The 20559-nt window shown below is 56.8% G+C and overlaps 7 protein-coding genes across 7 annotated transcripts; 4 read left to right on the plus strand and 3 right to left on the minus strand.

The window, feature by feature from the left end:
* The first annotated feature begins 29 nt into the window (after positions 1-29).
* Positions 30-1457, plus strand: BKA78DRAFT_171686 (uncharacterized protein). The gene is made up of 4 exons (XM_066883254.1): positions 30-356; positions 411-522; positions 823-877; positions 931-1457. Exons 1-4 carry the CDS (start codon positions 219-221, stop codon positions 1178-1180), a joined length of 555 nt encoding a protein of 184 aa, XP_066741630.1. The 5' UTR covers positions 30-218; the 3' UTR covers positions 1181-1457.
* A 37-nt stretch (positions 1458-1494) lies between these two features.
* On the plus strand, positions 1495-4386 carry BKA78DRAFT_254251 (uncharacterized protein; the record flags this gene model as incomplete). The annotated part of the gene is made up of 2 exons (XM_066884888.1): positions 1495-3591; positions 3646-4386. The coding sequence occupies 2 exons, from the start codon at positions 1495-1497 to the stop codon at positions 4384-4386; spliced, it is 2838 nt and encodes a 945-aa protein (XP_066741631.1).
* Positions 4387-5282: 896 nt separating this feature from the next.
* BKA78DRAFT_285490 (permease of the major facilitator superfamily) lies at positions 5283-7427 on the minus strand (the record flags this gene model as incomplete). Its single annotated transcript, XM_066885703.1, has 6 exons — positions 5283-5493; positions 5568-6062; positions 6122-6458; positions 6504-6768; positions 6832-7033; positions 7086-7427. 6 exons carry the CDS (start codon positions 7425-7427, stop codon positions 5422-5424), a joined length of 1713 nt encoding a protein of 570 aa, XP_066741632.1. The 3' UTR covers positions 5283-5421.
* Positions 7428-10645: 3218 nt separating this feature from the next.
* Positions 10646-11248, plus strand: BKA78DRAFT_373206 (uncharacterized protein; the record flags this gene model as incomplete). The annotated part of the gene is made up of 1 exon (XM_066892759.1): positions 10646-11248. A coding segment is annotated over one exon (603 nt), but the record flags the coding sequence as incomplete, so codon positions are not given.
* Positions 11249-11804: 556 nt separating this feature from the next.
* On the minus strand, positions 11805-15480 carry BKA78DRAFT_373208 (Pleckstrin homology domain-containing protein; the record flags this gene model as incomplete). The annotated part of the gene is made up of 4 exons (XM_066892760.1): positions 15153-15480; positions 14067-15101; positions 13154-14020; positions 11805-13109 (listed from the first exon to the last, which is right to left on the minus strand). Exons 1-4 carry the CDS (start codon positions 15201-15203, stop codon positions 11805-11807), a joined length of 3258 nt encoding a protein of 1085 aa, XP_066741634.1. The 5' UTR covers positions 15204-15480.
* Positions 15481-15938: 458 nt separating this feature from the next.
* BKA78DRAFT_354672 (thioredoxin-like protein) lies at positions 15939-16727 on the plus strand (the record flags this gene model as incomplete). The annotated part of the gene is made up of 2 exons (XM_066891774.1): positions 15939-16165; positions 16298-16727. 2 exons carry the CDS (start codon positions 15939-15941, stop codon positions 16725-16727), a joined length of 657 nt encoding a protein of 218 aa, XP_066741635.1.
* A 1064-nt stretch (positions 16728-17791) lies between these two features.
* BKA78DRAFT_354673 (Cullin) lies at positions 17792-20249 on the minus strand (the record flags this gene model as incomplete). Its single annotated transcript, XM_066891775.1, has 4 exons — positions 17792-17986; positions 18037-19937; positions 19985-20169; positions 20221-20249. 4 exons carry the CDS (start codon positions 20247-20249, stop codon positions 17792-17794), a joined length of 2310 nt encoding a protein of 769 aa, XP_066741636.1.
* Between the last annotated feature and the right edge of the window lie 310 nt (positions 20250-20559).

Genomic DNA, 20559 nt, shown 5'->3' on the forward strand with positions numbered 1-20559 from the left:
AATGTCAGGCTACCACATCCGGCAGCGCCTCGTGGCATCGCGAACGAATGACTGACCTCTAAAATTGTCGGGTCAGCGGCTGACCCCGGTTCGTCATCGCCGTGCCTTTCCTCAATGCCCTCTCCGGACTTCCTTTATAAGGCCGGACACTCCTGATCCTCCGGACTCGGCCTGCTGCCTTTCTCACCACCTCACTTCCATCTCTAATAACCATCGACATGGCAAGCAACGACTACTACGGTGGAAGTGGCCAAGGCGGCCACTATCCTCATGATCCGAACCAGCAACACTACGGCCAGCAGGGCTACGATGCCCCTCCCCAGCAATATGGCGGTCACAGCCCGTACCCCAACCAAGTGCGCACTTCCGACTCGAGAATGAAGGCGGGCTCTTCGCTGACTTGTAGACAGACCGGTTACCCTCCGCCAAATGACCAGTACAACCAGTACAATGCTCCTCCGGCGCATGACCCGTACGCGCAACAGCAGGCGCCGCATTCCTACTCTCCGGCCCCAAGCTACGGCAATCAAGTCGCGCCTTACCCTCACCAGGGCGACGTTCAGGCACGCGATCACTCTCCGTATCCTCCCGCGCAATACAACGCACCGCCGCATGGTGATGCGTACGGCGGCCAGTACGGACAACAGGGTTACGGACAACAGCCGCCCCAGCAGTACGGCGGCGGATATGATGCCAATCCGCATGGAGGAGCTCCCGGTGCCGGCGGACCCGAAGGCGAGCGCGGTCTGGGAGCGACGCTGGTGGGCGGCGCGGGAGGAGCGTTTGTCGGACACAAGCTAGGCGGCGGCGCGCTGGGTACGGTTGGTGGGTTGATCGCGGGCGCTATTGGAGCAAACGTGTTGGAGAACCACCACGAGTAAGTCGATTGTCCAGCCACTGACGTCGAGCCGCTACTAACATGTGCTTTAGCGACAAGAAGAAAAAGAAGAAGGACAAGAAACACAAGCATGAGAAGCACCACAGCAGCCATGGCAGCGATCACGGCTCGCACTACGGCTCGGCGGCCATGGGTGGACTGTATCCGCCCAGCTACAGCAGCCATGGACACGGCCACCATGGCCACGGCGAAAAGAAGCACAAGCACAAGAGCCACTCACACTCGAGGAGCAGGAGCAGGGGTAAGAGCTCGAGCTCTTCGTCCAGCAGCGACTCGGACTAGATGGCCTGGTTTTGAGAGCTTTCCATTGCCTTGGGATGATGTTTGTCGATGGCATGGATCAGGGAGCAACGGCCGCTCATGACTATGATATCCCACTTTTTTTCTTTTTGTCAGTAGTCTCAATCAAACCATCATTATTCTAAGGCTGCGACTCTTGGATGGTGAATCCCTGCCGGCGGGGGAGGGGCAAAGGCAGCCCTACCGGAGAAACCTCGGTAGCTCTCTGAGTGCGACAACATTTTATTCGACTCGATTCCTTCTGATGACTCTACACCTTACCGTCGCTGCCAGACTGCGAAACCTGCGTGAAAACCATGGCCGACGTGTACCTCAACTACTATCGCAGCGCCTTGCCGGAAGAGCTCGCTGCCTCCCTGAGCGAGCAACTACAGAACCTCGAGTCGGGCAACTTTGAGTCAATCCTCCGCCACAATCTGACGCGCCTCTTGCTCGGCCACGAACATGATGATACCACCAAAGACATTTCTCTTCAAGACTACCCTGTTTGGAGTGACTATGTTTACCGGCGACTCTCCGTCCTGCTCGAGCAAAAAACAGACAGCTCCGAACATGCCCATTTCCTTCACCATTTCTTCTTCGTCCTGGCTCTAGCGTCTCTCTACTCTTTCCTCCAGTCCAACGTCACAGGACCCCCTCTTCCCTTTTCATCTGCCACCGCCATCTTTACCGAGGACGTTGTCTCTGATGCGGCCAAGCTGTCTGAAACCCGGCAGCAACTTGTCCAATCTCTCAGCACCGATGGAGAGGGCGCATACAATCTAACGCCAAACCCGGAGCTCTTTTGCCTGGCCGATACCATCCTCAGCAGCCCCGCCATCGCGCAAGCAGTGCCAACAACGCCGTTTCTATGGGCCAAGTTGCGCGTGGAGTTTTTGCACCAGCGCCTCCTGTCCGAGGTTGCGCCCTCGCTGCAGTCGTCAATCTACGCGGAGCTGGACGTGCTGGAGAAGGAGCTGTTGGCGCCAAGCGCGCCGGCCGAGGTGCGCGTCCACTTCTTGCTCGAGAGAGCAGCGATTCACACGCACCACGGCTTCGACAAGAAGGCGCGAGAGGACTTGGAGCGCGCAAAGGTGGAGAGACGCTTCGAGTTTGCCTTGACGGGTTTGCTTGGTAAGCGCACCAAGTATCAAGAGAAGGAGACGAGCCAGCTGGTCGTGTTGGCGAGGAGCGCGGGATCGGATGCCGCCGCGGGCGAAAGCAAGAGCAAGGGCAAGGGGAAAGCGGTGGTAGCAGACGAGGACGAGCAACAAACGACGCAGCCAAAGAATCTCGACTTGAACGATGACACGCTGCTGGAGAGCATTTCGTTCTCGGAGCAGCAGCCAGCGCAGAGCTCGACTGATGTGCTGGGCGAGGACGCGCTGCCGCAGGCTCTGGCCGAGTTGGATGCCGGAAACCAGCCCATGCTCGACCCCTTGGATTCCATCATCTTGCTGTCGCTTGCTTCGTCAATCACCAACACCAACCCGGACAACGGCCTCACGAGAGAAGAGACGGTGCCGTATGCCGCTCGTGTGTTGGAAGGCGGCAGCTCAAATTGGCAAGTGTACACCCAGGCGCTTTTGGTCAGGAGCCGGATCGAGGGCTACAAGCCCAGGACCATGGAGCGTGGTCTTTTGCAGTTGCAAGCGGTGGTGGACCAGGTGATTGCCGACACGACGACCGCAGACGCAACGCCAAACGGGTCCGCTTCAGAGGGCGCCGTGACCTCGTTTCTGCCCAAGAGTAATGAGCACGAATCGGCACCGGCTTCTGAACGCCTTCGCTACGTCTTTGCGCTGTGCTCTCCATCGCGCTGGGAGCTGGAGTCTGAGCTGGCTGAGAGATGGGTCAAGCTGGGCGGTCTGCGCACCGCTCTGGAGATCTTTGAGCGGCTGCAAATGTGGGCCGAAGTCGCCCTTTGCTGGGCTGCTACGGAGAGGGAGGACAAGGCCAAGCGGCTTGTGCGGAAACAGCTCTTCCACGCCACCAATGGCAATGACGAGGACGCAGGAGACGACGAGCAATGGGAGGGTGCTCCAAGAGAGCCTGTGCCCACCGACGCACCGCGTCTCTACTGCATTCTCGGAGACATTGACCAGGACCCGGCCATGTACGAAAAGGCGTGGGAGGTGTCTGGCAACCGCTATGCCCGGGCCCAGCGCACCCTCGGCCGCTTCTGGATGCAAAAGAACGACGTGGTCAAGGCCGCCGACGCGTACCGCAAGTCGCTGCGCGTCAACCAGCTCAACCAGCAGAGCTGGTTCGCACTCGGCTGCGCCTACCTGGAGATGGCCCAGTTCGAGCGCGCCAGCGAGGCCTTTACGCGCACCGTCCAGCTCGACGACACCGACGCCGAGGCCTGGAGCAACCTGGCGGCCGCGCTGCTGCGTCTCGAGCCGGCCGTGACAGTGGCCGATGACGACGACGACTCGACACCCGCGAAACCCAAGCTCGCCGACGAGGAAGACGACGACCCCAACCAAATCAACCTCGCAGCGCCGCGCCGCGACCCGCAGCAGCACATCCGCGACGCGCTCAAGGCGCTCAAGCACGCCGCGCAGCTCAAGCACGACAACCACCGCATCTGGGACAACCTCCTCACCGTCGCCGCCTCGCTCAACCCACCCGCCTTCACCGAGCTGCTCACCGCGCAGCGGCGGCTGATCGAAATCCGCGGCTCCGTCGACGGCGAAGCCTGCGTCGACGCGACCATCCTTGACGCGCTGGCCCGCCACGTCGTCGCGACGCACGACGACGGCTTCGACCCGGACAAGCCCGGCCTCGCCCGCATGTTCGTCCGCCTCGTGGACGACGCCGTCGTCCCGCTCATCACGTCCTCGGCGGCGCTGTGGCGCATCGTCGCGCGCCTCGCGCTCTGGCGCGGCCGGCCCTCCTCCGCCCTCGAGGCCCACGAGAAGGCCTGGCGCGCCATCTCCTCGCAGCCGGCGTGGGAGGCGGGCACCGAGGACGCGTGGAACGACGTGGTCGACGCGACGGTCGAGCTCGTCGACGCGTACGAGACGCTGGGCCCGCGCGAGAAGACCGAGGGCCTGGCCGCTGGCAGTGGTGCGTTGGTGGCCAAGGATTGGAGGTTCAAGGCGCGCACGGCGGTCAAGGGGATTTGTTCGCGCGGGAGGGATGCGTGGGAGGGGACCGAGGGGTGGGAGAGGTTGAGGGGCAGGCTGGAGGATTTGAAGGGGTAGGTAGGGGTACGTGCGGAAAAGGGGGGGGCAGAGAAATGGATGATGGGATGGATGGTCACGAAGCGCACACCATGCATGCTCGCGAGTTGGCATGTCCAATTTCTGATGGTCGAGAGCAAGAGGCAGCCAGCCAGCCAGCGTATGGGGCCAAGTAAATAAGCAGAGAGAGGCAAGACGGACGTCGTCGTGGCGGTGGTGGTAGAAGATGAATGGCACATGTGTAAAAGCAACTCCGACGCATCCATCCACTGCACTTTGCCCATCAACAAGGTCATCCAACCTACCTTACTCCGCCATCATCGTTCAAACCAAGCACCACCTCATCGCCCTCCCATTCCGTAGATTCCTTCGCCAACGGCCCTCCCCCTTTCAAACAACCGTAACTCCTAGAAAGTTTCCAAGGATGAAACCACTCAATCCAAAACCACTTCTTCAATCTAAACCCAACTAACTTGCGTCATTGTCTGTGTGTAGTAAAAAGTATTTTTACAATTTTGACACTGTTTTCTCTTTATCCTACCCCCCCCCTATCCATCATCCATCTACCCCTCCCCTGTAAGTAAAAATAGTTGATTTAGGTTACAGATAGGTGTGGGTACTAAGGCCTCCCGAGGCCCGATTGATACACCTTTCTAGTGTAGGTGTAGGAATCTCTCTTTGGATTAGTTAGGGCAAGGGTCGGGAAAAGGGGCCAGCCAGGGTGAGAAGACTGATGGCAAGGTAGGTTCCAGGCGCGGTGTGGCCAGTCGGTAGTTAGTCCAAAAAAGCGGTGCGCGCAAAGTTATTGTGTTGGTCTGTTGGCTGACGAAAGATAAAAGTGGTTAGGATGAGACAATTAGCAGAGGTAGTGAGTGGTAGTGGCCGTTGGATTGAGATATCTTTTCAAAAAAAAAAAACTCCTTCGCTGGCTTCCCAGCAACAACAACAACAACAACAACAACAATAACGACGGTTGACGATAAAAACGATCATCCAAGCGGGTTTCTTAAAGGAAAAGGACACAAAGGAAAAACAGGATAGAAACGAAATGTCCGTCTAGTGCGCAAATCTAAAGTCCAAACGCTTATTCCCCGCGTCGGTCGAGGTGCGTATGTATTCGGAGCGTTGCTGTTCAGTCCCAACAGCGTCAGTACACTCACACAAATAACAGGAGATTTCAGACACATGAGGATTGAGCATACCTCGGCCGTCATGGCATCCCAAACCCTCTCTCTCTGCTTATTCCGCTGCACATAGTAAACCTTTGTAAGCAAAAAAATGCCAATGCTCAAGAAGTTTATGATTAGTAGGTTACGATTGCCGCGGTGATACAGCGGCTTATCGTCGTTCTGGTAGATGTTGTTCGAAATGACGTTGCCGCACTGCACCATCATGTTGTACAGCGCGGCGCTGACGGTGCGCATGCCGACGTTGCTCGAGTTGCGCGACGTCCACGCCACCACGATGGCGTGGCAGTAGGGGTACGAGAGGAGCACGGTGACGACGGCGTACGTGCCCCACCCGTCGACCATGACCTGCGGCCAGAAGCGCAGCGCGAAGATGCAGGGGAGCGTCCACAGGTTTTGGATCATGGAGACCAGCGTGCGTTCGTTGAGCCATTCCGAGAGGCGCGAGATGAGGAGGAGTGTGATGATGTGGAAGACGTTGGCGGGGATGGTGAGGAGGTTGACGGTGAACTGGGGGGCGCGTGAGTTAGCAGTTTCCATTTAATCCTCGGTGGGAAGGGGGAGCTTACGGTGCTGTAGCCAATCTGCTTCAGGATGAGAGTGATGTACTGGTCCACCGGCGTCTGGGGAATGTAGGCCATTAGGCCGATGGCGTAGAGCGGCCACAGGTCGTAGTCCTTGGCCGCCTTCCAGAGCCGCCTCGGCGTGATGGCCTGGCGATTGTGCATGTCGCCCTTGGACGGGTCGTCGCGCAGCACGCGGTTGACGGCAATCTTGAGCTCGCGGTCGGTGAACCAGCCGTTGGGGCGGAACTTGGTCTTGGTTTGCGTGGCCGAAGCCGGCATCATGAAGAAGGACGCGAGGCCGACGAGCAGCGTGATGATGCCCTCGATAAGGAAGAGCCACCTGGACAATTAGTGACACAAACATTGATTGAGACGAGAGACATACCTCCAGCCTGCCCATCCTGCGACGCCTCTCATATGCAACAGGGCGAATGCGAGGAGCGAAGTGATGATTGTGGTCGCCGAAAGCGTCGTCCAGAAGTAGCTGAGGCGGATCGGAAGCTCGCGGCTGGTGTAAAAGTAGGAGAGCCAGAGAACAATGTCGGGGATGAAGCCGCCTTCGAGAGCACCCAGAAGCACGCGTGTCGCCAGGAAGCTTCCTTTGCCGGAAATGGCGCACTGGCAAATGGCAACCAAGGACCAGAGGCTGACTGTGAAGGAATACTGGATCAGCTCAATATTCAGGGGTGAATTTTCCAAAAAGGGGTGCTCACTTTGCATTGGAATCCAACGATCCGGGCCCAGCTTTTTGGAAACCAACTGCGACGGCAGTTCGGCGCACAAAAAGGCTACCAAGAAGAGGGTGTTGCCAAGGTTGTAGTCGTTGGTGTTCATATTCAGGTCGTTGAGCATGTTGTCCGACACTGCTTGCTTGAGGTTGCCACGGTCCACTTGCAGTCCGAAGAACATGACACACTGTTGCGCGTCAGTCTTTGCAACCCAGTTCTGACACTATCGCTTTACATACCGCCCATAGACAAACCCGCGCATCCAGCTTGCGGACGAGCCTCTTCTCCTCGTCCGGTGTCCAGGTAGCATCAGGATCAAACTTTTCCCGGCACTCGTACTGGGCCTTTTCGTAGATTGTCCTCCAGTAGTCCGCCACGTCTGGGTCCGAAAAGGGGTTGCCATCAGTGTAGCCACTGGAGCCAGTGGACTCGGACTCGTGAAGATGGAACTCCCCCTTGAGAGGCACCGGCTCGGCTTCGAAAGCAACCAAGCCTGGAGCCTGCGAGCCGGTCGGCTTGCCCTCAGGCGTCTTCTCCGCCTGCGACGACACGTGGTCGTTGGAAAGGGATTCCCGGCCCATTGTTGAGAAGGAATTGATTGAGGGCGAAAACTTGTCTCTGTAGGGCTGGAGTGAGTACGACGAAAAAACATTTTTATAGTATCCGACAAGTCGGGTAGAGTGGTTGCAATAGACAATGGTGTGATTTGGAGCAGCAAAGATGCCAACAGCGGCGACGATGGTTACAGCGAAATCACCGAGGGGCCCCAAGCCGGCCAGACAGATAAAGCGGACATGGACACGACAAGGGCTTTTCCTTCATTGGCCGAGTCTGTCCCAGAACCGTGTGCAAATCTTCGTGAGAGCATAGCGGACCCACGGGTGGAGACACTTTGCAGTGCCATGCGTGATCGCCTTGCGTATTGCGCTCCATAATGGACGTCAAAACAAGTTGGAGATGAAGATGCAATCCGCAACTTCGATTCGCCTCAGTATGAGGTTACAAAGTGCAATGGTTCTGAGACTTGCCGACGTCTTCTATCAAGTGCTTGTGAGGTTGACTTTTCATTCTTTGTGGCGTCGATACGAGTAACTACCTACTCGACGCGTGTCAGGCATGGTCTACAACTCCCCACAACCCAAAGTCAGAACAAGTGTCTAGCCAAGCCGTGGCAAGCTTCGGACAAGGCAAAGACGAGGCAAAGAGGAATGCCGACTCCAGCGTCCGGCGGAAGAGTGCGCCAGTTGTGGGCGGCCCAGAAGTGTGCACCACCGCATGCCTGCATGTCGCGATCGAGTTTAGCGAATGTCGTGATTCCAGCCGTCGTCAGGTCGTTTGCGAGCAGAAAATTTCCATCTTCTTCAGTCCTCTTGGCGCGCAGATGCCCAGTCTCTTGATTTGACAAAAGCTCGCGAAGCCTCCCATGGCGCCGGGTCTTCGACGAGATAAGAAGTCGCCTCGACCGATGAGGCGGCGTTGTCCAAAGTCGCCATCCCAACGCCCAGTGTCGCGTACGCTGCTGTTGGGCGTCTTATCCTGGCTCTTTTGCAAACTCGGTAGCTTCTATCTGCAAAGCAATTGCAAGCGCCATAATTGGACGAGATGACCATGACCGACGTGACAAAATAGCCGCGGTACCCCAAGTGCTGGTTGCGTCGGATGTCGCCCATGATCGTCTCCGGGAAGTTGTGCGCGCACCGACATGTTGCGTCTTCCTCGCCGGCCCGACCCGACCGTGTCGCCCGACAGAGAGCCGCATGAGTCGGCTGCTGTCCGTGATGCAGGCTGCCGTGTTGGCATGCACGAGGAGATGGATGGTGTTGAGGTCTGAGTAGTTAGGGGCAAGAACCTGCAGCGGGAAGAACGACCGGGGAGTTTCACAGCACAACTCGCTTAGATGCAGCTAGCCACAAGTGGAAGGTCCGAGAGGAGGGATATAATCGCAACCACAATTAACCTGACAATCAAACGCCACAGCCATATCCATTTTGTATCAATGACGACATGCGGGAAGAAACAATTTGCATGAGGGCGTCCACCAGCCAGACTCTTGCGGCATGCAACTAAATCAATCCGCACCATCTTTTGCCCACACAATCATCCTCTGATCGCTACGAATTATTTCCTCGATGACCGGACGCGCCGCTGCCGCCATCTCTAGGACCGTGACGTACGTGATTCGAGTCGAGTCGAGTCGAGTGCGTAGATGGTCCCTTGTCGCTCTCTCTCTCAGCTCGATCCCCACGCGTGCATGGCTGCCATCCAGCTGGAGTGAAGTAATGTGGAGTGAAGTAAAACAAAGTCAAAGCAAAGCAATCACCTAGCTTCTGAACAAGAACAAGAACAAGAAACATGGGCCATGTGCGCGTAAGTGGCAGCTGGACGAGATGTATCTTACTGCGCGTGGTGGGCGGGGCAATCTAGGCCAGATGCAGCTCCTAGCCAGCCAGCCAGCCAGTCAGCGGCAAACGAGATGAGAATGTGAGGGCACCTAGGCCAGAAAGAAGGTGAAGTTTGCAACAATCTCTAGAGTCGGGCAGGGGTGATGGGGTTTCGGGGGTTTCCAGTCGTTTTGCATTGGCAGAGTATGTAGCAGCGTTTGCCAGGCAGGCGACTGCGCAGCATCTGTTTGGTTGGCTGGCTGGCTGTTTGGCTTTTTGCTCGCTGTTGCTTATGCCGAGGTCCCAACTTGCTGCATATGCTCTGCTCGCGGAACAGGGGCGGCCGGCCACTGCATAGGTAGGACGCATTGCATTGATTGACGCATGTCATCGTGTCGATGGTCCTGCTTCAGAAACCTCAGTCTCTCGTCTTTATTCTATGCTGACATGAGTAGTGGGTTCAGGGATGGCAGCAACGCAACGCAACGCAACCCAAAATCGTCTTCGGCTGCGCTGCGTTGCCCTGAGTAGCGAGTAGCCAATACGGTACTGACTGCATTGAATCTGGATTTTCACCAGATTGCTTGAATTCTTTGAAGTTGGTCTCCAAGGTGGTGCTGCCCTACGCGTACGTGATAGACAAGGGGTCTGAGGAGTGGGTGATGTTGAGACGCTGAAAACTCCTCCAGAGTATAGAAGCGCGTGCAACTTTGTTGGATCTGTTGTTTTGAAATTTGGATAAAGGTGTTGATGTTGTGTGGACTGTGGCAAGAAGCCGAATCTATATCACCTCTTTCTTTTGGTAGTCCGAGCAGTTGAAAGCAACAAAGGCAATGCAGTATCGACTTTACATTGAGTGCTTGCTCAGCAGAGAGGGTGCGATTGCGTTACGTTGCGACTAGCCCCGGAGTAGCTATTTGCTTTGGATTGTTGTTGTGTTGGTGCGGTCATTGTGGTAGGTAGGTGGAAAAAGGGCGGCTGCATGGGCTGAGGTCGGCCGCGCGTGGGGGTCAGACATTCCGTCGTCCGTCATCGACTCAACACCACCACATGGCTCAGCTGTGGCGCTTCCATTCACTTCTGATATGCTGATGGACGAGCTGTGTTTGGGGAGACGTGAGACATGGCTGGCTGGACGGTACGCTGCGAGATGAACGGATCAAGGCAACGCGTTTGTGATTAGAGGAGAGGCGGAGAGAGGAGAGGGGAGGGGAGATTCAGGCCGTGGTGGGAGGACGGGAGGAAAAGGACGACGCTGATTTATATAGCAGACTGAGTGCGCACATGTCTACGCATGCTCCTCCTGATTTATACCTCGTCCGCTTCTCGCAATCTTGAAGTGTTTGGAAGACGGGAAGGACGGGAGTGAGTGAGCGACTTCCTCGACGTCATCAGCAACCACTCTTTTTTTTTTGGCTCTCCGATCCCCTTTTGGTCTTCTTTTTGTTCGTCGCTTCTCTCCCTCTCTCGACAAGAACTCTTCCATTGAGGTCAAGTCGAGACGACACCAGACAGACAGCATGGCGCCAATCCCTCGTCCCCCTCCAACGACATGGCCTCTCCACGCCCTCCCACCGCCGCCGGCAGCATCATCCACACCGGTAATTCCCACACCTCACAGCAGCAATGTCTCGTTGCAACAGCCGGAACCAGTCCACCGGCTCATCGACACCTACACGGCCGCCCACCGCATCCACGAAGCACCCGCCTACACGCGCGCCATGCGCGCCTGGACGACGCTTTCTCTATCATCGCTGCCTTCCTCCCTCGATGATGCCAAGTCGGTCGGCGACATGGTGGTGCTGTATGCGGCGACGCTGGTGGTCGTCGTGGCTCTCTTCGCGCTGACGCGCGGATTCGTCGCGGCAATGAGGAGGCGAAGGAGGCGTAGGAGGGTGGAGAGGATGATGGCTGCGCCGTTTGCTTTGGATAGAGGAAGGAGGATGGGTAGGGGGATGGGGTGGGGTTGGTGGAGGAAGGGAGAGGGAGAGGAGGTGCATGGTGCGAGAGGTGAGTCTTAGTTTTGTTTTTCGCTCTTCCGCTTGCTTGCTTGCTTCTGGTGGCGGACATCGGAGAACCGATTTTGTTTGCTGACCATCTGACTGCGATGCAGAGAAGAGACCCTGACGTTTGCAAATCTTTTGGATTGCAAATTGATAGGATATGTGGGAGTGGATCCGTGAAATTGAAACGCAAACCAGTCTTTTGGAAATTGTCGAGTTCTCTGTTCTTGGGATGCAATTTCGACCTGCTCCTTAGCTTGGCGGTATCTGTCCAGATTTCGACGAAAAAGACGCGAGGCATAAGAATTTTGGTTTCCTCTTTCAGCATGTTGTCATGAATACACAATCTATGTGGTTTGGCGTTTGGTCATTGTATTGTCTGTTGATCAGCGGATGATAGTGCGGGCAAAAGAGACTCTTGTGGATGTGTGTGTGTGTGTGTGTGTATGTGTGGACGAATCCAATCTCTCTCACTCCATCATCTACCCGTCTGTGAAGCCCAACGTATGCCATGCAGCCTATTTACTTACCACTCCCCCCTCCCCCTCCCTTCCCCCGTTCATCCCCCTCCCCCTCACACCCCCTCGCCCCCCACAATCCTAACCTCCTCCCCAGCGCCCCTTCCATCTGTCTCCCTCTCCCTCAGCTCAACCAACCGATCAATCTCCGTCTGGATAGCCAAGACCCAATGGTCGCGCTCGGCGCGACTGCGCGCCTTGAACACCACGGCCGACCCGGGGACGCCGAGCTGCGAGACGAGTTTGAAGCGGCCGCCTCCAGTGCCGCTCTTTTGTTTGGGTGAGGAGGAGGAGGAGTTGGCAGACGTGGCGGAGATGGCGCTGGTTGATGTTGCTGTTCTGTTAGGACCGGCACCACCGCCTGTAGTAGCAGAAGATGAGGAAGCAGCAGCAGCGCGGCGAAACAAGCTCCGCTTGCGCCCCTGCCACAGGACAAAGCACGTCATGGCATCATCATCGGTGCTCGTCCAGCCATCCTCGAGATAGATGCGCGGCAGCGCCGAAGAACCGGGTTTGCTGCTATCAAACGTGCGGTTGCGATACAGCAAATCGTTCTCAGTCAGCAAGCCCGCATACAGGTACGTGCTGTCGCCACTCAAATCGATGCTGGCAATGTGCTCGTGGTGGATATGGTGGAGCTGCTTGCCGGTCGCCTTGCGGAGCGAGTCCTGGAAGATGAGGAGGTGCGAGTCGGCGAGGACGACGGCGCAGCGCGAAAAGGTGGCGTGGCGGCGCGGCTTGCGGTACAGCACGCCCGCCATGCGGATGGCGCGGCACTGGGCGATGGCGCAGAGGTGGTAGAGCTGCGGCGAGGCGTGCGTGTGCGACACCTCCCACTTGCTGGCGTACTGGCCGACGAAGGCTTCGGCCTCCTCGTCGATGTTGAGGAGGGCGAGGTTCGTGCTGCGGGTCGTCTTGTACGCGGTTATGTCTGCCGTGCTGCGGTGCTTCCAGTACTTGACCAGCGCGCGCAGCCGGTGCATCCACTCCTTTTTGGTTTCCTTGTCAAAGGCTTGCAGCCGGATGACGAGCCCGTTGCGCAGGACGAGCTCAAAGGTGCGTTGGTCGTCAAACTCGCCCGTCACCCCGTCGTCTTCCATCGAGTCGCTGACGTCCATGTCAAAGTCGACGTCGGAGCCCTCCTCGACGTTTTCGTCGGCGGCAGCCGCGCCGCGGTGCACTTTACGCACCTTTTTGACGTTGCAGAGGTTAATGTAGCCGTCGCTCTTGAGAAGCAGATCGTCTTTCCGCTTGCTCTCATCTTCAGCATCGCGGTCGTGGTGCGTCAGAGCGGCCTGTCCGATGGGGTTATCTCCTGAAAGCCATTCTATTTCACCATCTTTGAGCGGATAAGGATTGACCTGGGACAGTCAGCATCAATCATTTACAATGCGAAAAGACCTACCGCATAGATGAGAGGGATAGACTCTGAAATCATCTTGGCAGAAGGGACATTGGTGCCATTGGCATTCGGGAAATGGGGCGGAGGAGGCGGCGACGCTCTCGCCGGTCTCGAAAAGATAAAAAAATTGTCATGAGTCGAAAAATAAAGCCGCTTGAAAAACATCTTGCCCAGTCGCTTGTCCACGCCGCGTTGGCTCGTCAATCTTATCAAGAAGCCCTCGACGGGGACCGGCTCCGTCAGAATGTTGTCCTTTTTAGTCTTGGCAGTCGTAGAATAGTGGCTCTTGGGTCGCAGCTCCAGGTCGTGCGTCTTGGACATGGCGAGAGAGCCGTACATTTTCTTCTCGTTGGCTCCATGAACCCACTCCAGGCGGTCATATCTCTTCCACGCCAGACCGATGCGCTCCCGTTCGGCCCATTCTTGTGCGACTGCTCCATATTCTTTGGATTTGGCAAGGAGGTCGAGAGAACGCTTGATGATGTTTCGAGCCACGGCCTGTTCCTCTTGCTCTGCTTTTGCAATAGCCTCCTCATTTCCTTCGGCAGCTTTGGCCACTTCCTCCGACCCCTCGAGCTCCTGGAATGGGTTGGTCAGACGGAGCTGGACTTTGAGATCCGGCACGTTTATCTGCAACTCCGAGGCTCGTTGCCAGCCGAGCAACTTGCGGAGAAAAGTAAACCATTCGACTGCGCTGTGTCCAGAACGCGGCCGGATAAGATAGATCTTGGTCCCTTTTCTCGAAGGCGTCCAGACTACGACTGTCTTGTCTAGAGAGGAATAGAGGTTGACTTGGCTAATTCTTTTTGTAAGTGGTATCTCGTACTTGGCCTTTTTCCTAGTCTTGGCCCCTTCGACGGCGGGAATGACCTGAATGGTTAGAAAAAGCACACGTGAGTTTCTACTTCAAACTCACCCTCGTCTTGTAAAGCTGCAGCACAAAATCCGCTCCAGAATCCTCATCATGCATCTCCCTACACACAACCATGTACTCTCGCCACTTCTCCGTCGTCCTCGACTCAATCCGATGTCCCGCATTCTCGTCAAAGTCGTCACCGAGCTGCTCCAGCGTAGAATCGACACGCACAAGCATCTTGTCCATCTTGACAATAATGCCCTGCTGTATCTTGCTCCGGCGCAAGCGCGTCAAACGACGAGTGGGCGCCTGAATCAGCCGTGCCTTTGCCTGTATCTCGGCGCGCTTCGACGGGTTGGGGAAGCTAAACTTGACACCACGGCCAGACGCTCTGCCCTCGCGCCCTGAACCCGCGACTGGACCTCGGCCTGCGTCTACGGCGCCATTCTGGTTAGCCCTGGGTAGCAAAGACGAGGTAGACGCAGCACCACCTGGAGAACTCGGTGGAACCTGCAGGCTGCTCTCGCCGTTGGATACCCGCGGCACCGGGCTCATGGGCGGCGCGGGACTCATGGGGCGCGGGCTCATGTCAGCGCTGGGAATCTCGGACGCCGTGACAAACGAGCCGGTCGACTCTCGTCTCTTGGACGGCCTGCCCTTCTTCCGCCGCGTATTGTCTCTTGGGGCGAGCGAGTTTGAAGTGGGCGAGCGCGTGCGCCCCTCGAGCTCCTCGCTGACGATTTCCCCGTCAGCCTGCTGTGCTCGTGGCACCACGATTGCCGGGCCTGACGTCGTCTGCTCGTCTCCATCCTCGGCAGCTCCGCCGTCGACGTTGTGTGTCACATCTCGCGGTTGTGGGAAGCTCGATTTGAAGGCGGCTCCCGAGGCGGAGGAGCTGGCATCGAGGCCGGTGGTGCGGCGGCGGCCAAAGGACAACGTCTCGCCGGCAGAAAAGGTGGCGGCGCGCGACGAGTAGTTGATGTGAAAGTGGCGCTTGTACCAGTCGCGGCGGTGCGACTTGAGCCAGCCTTCGGGGATGGGGCCTATGAAGCAGCGGCGTGACGTCAGGTAGAGATGTTCGGGGGTAGCATGTTGCTATGGTGCTGTTAGTGAGCGAGAGCGCACTGGAGTGGAGAGGCTGCGCACAAGACGCTGAGCGGTATACGAATCAGGGGGTAAGTCGTGGGAAGGGTCCATGATGGAATCTCGATTGTGGTGGTGAGACAAAGCGTGGCGGGACAGGCCGGCGGAGGTTAGGTCAAGTGTCGGAAGAGCAGCGTGTCGACGGCGGAAGGAGCAAGTGGGTGGTAGAAGGAGGAGCGTGTAGAGGGTTGCGAAGATGTAGCATTAGACATTATCGAGGGTTGGAAGGAGGTGCAGTGGACAGGATGATGTGCAGTGGACTGGAGCTCCCCAGGTCTGCAGGAGGAGGATGACGACGGAGCGAGGACCGGATTCCGCCTCCCAATCTCCAGACGCGCTCATCCGTCGGGCTGGTCGATGCTGGGTCTGGGCCTTTTCCTCACTCGATGCTGCATTTGGAGGCGCAAAGGAAGTAGCCCAACTGGTCCGTCTGATTGGCCTTTTCGTTGGGCTGGTCGTCTTTCAGTCTTGGGGCTCCGGATTTGGGGGCTTAGGTACAATCGCACAACGAAAGGACAGTGAGAGGTGATTGTTCAAGAAGTACGTACGTCTACACAGAAGAAGAAAAAAAAACAAAGCATCAAAACAACGTGCAGTGCCGAGAAATGAATGCAGATTCCAACCCCAGATCACCTCAGTTCCCCACAGCCATCCCGGCAACGTCTCTCGTTCTTATCGCCGAACGTAATCCCCGGATCCGCACTCCAACACCACATCATCTCTCACCCATCCCAATCCGTCCTCCACACCTCTCTCACCACACCATCCTCGTCAACCACAGCCACCAACATGTCCAAAATAACGCCCATCACCTCGCCCGCGCAATTCAACACCATCCTCAGCTCACACACCTACACCGTCGTCGACTTCTACGCCGACTGGTGCGGGCCCTGCAAGGCCATCGCGCCCATCTACGACGCGCTGGCCACGGCGCACGCGGCGGCCGGCCGGCTGGCGTTCGTCAAGGTCGACGTCGACGCGCAGCAGGGCATTGCGCGCAAGTATGGCGTTAACGCGTAAGTTCTTTCTATACACCTCCTGCCTCCTGCCTCCAAACTGCCCGGGCTCTCCATATCCTCTCTACTTTTGTTCCCACACACTCCCGCCTCTCCATGTGTCGTCCGTCATGCTAACACATAGATATGTAGTATGCCCACCTTCCTCATCCTGACCCCCACATCCACCATAACAACGATCCGCGGCGCCGACGCCGCAGCCCTGCGCGCCGCCGTCTCGCGCGCCGCCGCCGACGCGGCCAAGCAGCCCGCAAAGGCCTCATCCGCATTCCAGAGCAAAGGCCACGTGCTGGGCGCCTCTGCTCCCTCCACCAGCAACCCCACCTCACAATCATCCACAACAGGCTCCGGACGCCGACTGGGCAACGCAGCAGGAGGAAGCCAGGGCCTGGGGTTCTTGGGCGGAATTAGCGAGTGGGCGTGGGGGATGACGAGGCGGGGGCGCGGCGGGGTGTTGGATACGGCGGCGCGGTTTGTGGGCTTGTATGTCGCGACGCTGTTTAGCTTTGATGCCAAGGCGAGTGCGGAGCAGAGCGTTTGGAGTGTGAAGAACAGGCGGTGAGTGAGTGGTGGGCGGGAAGGTGTGGAGGAGATGGTGTGGATGTGAGAGGGTGTGTGTACCTACACGGGGGGAGAAAGGAGGTGGGACGAGGGGAGAAGGCAAGGTGGCGGCTGTCACGAATAGACAATACCTGGGGCTTAGGTCAGGAGTAGGATTAGGGTTATACATCATTTCATCCGTTCCTCGAGTCCTACAGATATAGGCACAGTCGTGCGTTATCCATGCAGTCTGCATACGTCTGTCTGTCTGTCTGGACAAAAAGGCACACTTAGTACAAGCAATCGAAGCCAGCGCAGCCCACTCTACATTTTGCAGCTCAATTCAATCCTGCTACTAGCACCTGCCACCCGCCACCTGCTGCCTTTCAACTAACCTATGAACCCATGATGCAACCGCCCGGCGACGACCCGTCCAGCCTACTTGTCTCTTCTCTAGCACCCTCAAGCTACCCGGTCCATGTGCCTGTTGCCGCTAGCTAGCTGCCATGGGAAAGCGAACCACGCAAAAAGCCTTTTGAATAAAATGCTTGCAACTGCAACCTCGTGTAGCTTTGCCCTCATTCTTCTGTCTATACACTACAGCCACGCTTCCCCGCGCGGGGGTGCCCCCAGTAGTCCCAACCAGCCCAGCCCTATTGATATGACGAACGGATCCACTGACCGGATACGTTTTCCCTTTGCTTGCTTCCCTCCAGCGCTGAAAATTTTGTGACGACGGCCCATGTTGAAGAGGAATGGAGGTAGGGGCATTTGGTTGATGGTCGGGCGAAGAAGAAAAAAGAAGAAAAGTGCTAGTCATGGGATAATGGAAATGACCTAGAAAAAGAAGGGCATCATGAAGAGGAGAGGAAAAAAGAGAACGATGGTGAAGGTGACTGGAAGAAGAGCCTACTCCAAAGGCCGACGGACAGGAGCAGAGTCGAGCGGGAAGAGATGCAGAGGCACCAGACGTGGTGGATGCTGCCGTCGTTGTCTTCCCAAAAACTGTCCTCGCCTCTTGACGTACGGTCTGGGTTTGACGAGTTCGCCGTGGCGGGGCAATCCGAGGGGCCAGAAGACGAGGGATCATGCAAGATAGCCGAGATCTGCGTCCTCGCCCTCCAAACGCTCGAGATACTCTTTTTCAAGCAGAATGTCGATGCACTTCTTGATGTCACCGACCTTTGGGGTGAAGCGCGAGCTGATTTGCTTAATCGTCTCGCTGACCAGCTGTTGGTGCTTCATCTTCTTGCGCGACTTCATGATGCGGACAATGGCAGACTGCGTCTTGTCAGTTTTGTTAAAAGCACTGTGAAAAACACGCTACTCACCTGCATCAGCAGCTTCCTGTCCTCCTCAATCGTCTTGTGTGTGTCTTCGACTTCTGCCTTTTGCTCAGACTTGATGCCAATGTTCAGGTTGAGCTTCAGCTTCTTGTTCTTGTAGTTGTAGTTGAGTTTGAAGGTCGTGCCAGGGCCAGGCTTGGCGTTGTCGGGGGAAATGGTCAACACCTTTGCCTTGAGGCAGACGGCAACGCTGGGGTCAAGGGTTGAGCTATCCAGTCTGGTGGCTTCTTGGATCTCCTCGTACGTTACTGACTCGGTGTCATTGAAAAGAAGCAAAATGGCCATCTGGTAGGTCGAGACTTGGAAGATGGGCGACGCCTTGCTGCCAGGAACCTTGAGATAGTTGGCCCGGATTTCGCCCTTGCACAGCTGCCACAGCCAAGTCAACTTGCGACCAGAATGCTTGCTGCCGTAAAAGTTTTGGAAGCGCTCGTAGGTCTTGACAATGACCGGAGGCGCCGCAAAAGGAGTCGTGGGCGGATTCAGCGGCCAGAAGCCAGTTCCCAGAATGTGATACGAAGCGTCAACGGCGTTTTTGCGGTCGTCCTCGTCCAGGTTTACGCCTTGCCACTCCTTGAAGGCCGAGTTCAAGTCCTTGGAAATTTGCATGTCCTGGAACATGCGCTGCAGCTTGTTGGTGTACTCGAAACCGCAGGCATCCTTGAGCTTCGCAATCATCGACGTCTCCGTATCGTCCGAGGCCGAGTTGGTGTTGACCAAACGTTTTGCAAGCATGCGCGAGTAAAACTTTTGGAACACGTCCTTGTCCTCAATGTACTTGAAGATGGTCATGATTTCAGACTGTTTCTTCTCCATGTCATCCTCTTCGGACATCTTTGCGCCAGACTTCTTGAGCAGAGCATCCGTGTACTTGGCGAGCAACTCGGGGGACTTGGTGGAGCCGGACTTGCAAATCTTGTTGCGGTTGACAAACTCTCGGCACGCATTGTCGAGCGAACGGACAAACTCGGATTCGCCGGTGAAAGCCTTGTTGACGAGGTCCTGGTACTGCGTGTGGACCTCCAACAAAGCCTCGACGTAGACCTTGGGCTCGAGGTCTTCTGTCGCGACCTTTTCAATGGCAGACAGGCCCGCCTTCCGGACGTGGTTCTCGAAACGAGTGCGGAGAGGGTCGAGGCCGTTGGGAATACGAGCAAGCAGCCTATACATCCTCGCAAGGTCATCAATGCGGTCCTGGTCAAGCAACAGCTGGAATTCTTCACGGAGAGCTTGCGAGTGGTCAGCTATCAGGACCGTCTCGCACGTCCTCATCAGCGGGACCATAATGTCGTCCAGCAGGTACAGAGGTACCCGCTCCTTTTCTTCATCCAGGCGCGACTCGGCCTTCTTCATGTAGTCCACCACGCTGTTCTCGGCCAGGAAGCGAGCCGATTCTTCCTTGTAGTACGTCGATGTGGCCTCCAAGAATGGCTTCTCGAAAAACTCCTTGTAGACATCCAGAGTGGTCTTTTGCGTGTCAGACTCGTCAAGGCCAAGAGAGACAAAAGAGTCGACGACACTCTTGATCTGGGCCTGCTCGATAGTCTCGCCGTTGCGCTGCTTCTCAACCAGGCGAAGGACGGCCTTCATGACGTTTTCTTGCGTGGCCAAAAACATGTCCTCCTTCCATCGCACCAGATGCAGCGTGTAAATGTCGTAAATGTTCTTCTTTCCCTCGTCCATTTCCCGCTTAACCCAGTGACGGTTCAGGTAGCGGAAGAGGTGGTTGTTGTACTGGCCGGCCATCGTGTATCGGTTCCATTCTTTGATGTAAAAGGTGAGGAGGGCCTCGTCGGTGTGAGCCGTCGACGCCTCGAGGACTTGTCTGAGGTGGTCTTTGAGGTATTGGATTAAGTGGTTGTACAGGTCCTCGCCCAGGAGATGTGCTACGTTGAAAGTTAGATGGAACGTCGTCAAACTTGATCCGACTTACCACCTCCGCGATTGTGACCCCCGCCGCCATGGGCTGTGTTGAAGCCCCCACTGCTACCCTGTGCGGCCTTTTGGTGGGTGCAAAAGTTGTGGATGGCGGTGTAGAGACCCATGTACTGCTTCATATCAATGCCTTCGCGGAGGTCGGCCATGATTCTGTCCACACCGGCCTGCAGATACATCCACCTACGAATGTCAGCAGTGAGCACGACATGCTCTTGATCAGGGCGCACTTACGTCCCCGTGGAGTCATCTTTGGGCGGCATGGGCGGCATAGGCGACGGCATCTCTTCGACCCTGGAACGACGTAGACGACTTGGCCTTGCTATGGCTGCTGTAGTACGAGTGCAACGATGTTCCAAGGGTTCTGGTGAAGCGACACAGAAAGTGGAGGTTGAGGCTGAGGGAGAAAGGGAAGAGGAAGGGCGGGACTCAAGGGAAGGCGGGGGGACGCGGCGTGGAAGTTGCGGAAGTTGGTGTTGGGTGATTCGCACGCGCTTCGAGGGTGAGGCGGAGGTCGCGGGCGACGGCGCGGTGACGGTCGAGTTGACGTGTAGATACGGGTTGGACGTGGTG

Source organism: Phyllosticta capitalensis (genome assembly GCF_038381095.1).
Source record: "Phyllosticta capitalensis strain CBS 128856 chromosome Unknown BKA78scaffold_8, whole genome shotgun sequence".
NCBI classification, from domain to species: Eukaryota; Fungi; Ascomycota; class Dothideomycetes; order Botryosphaeriales; family Phyllostictaceae; genus Phyllosticta; species Phyllosticta capitalensis.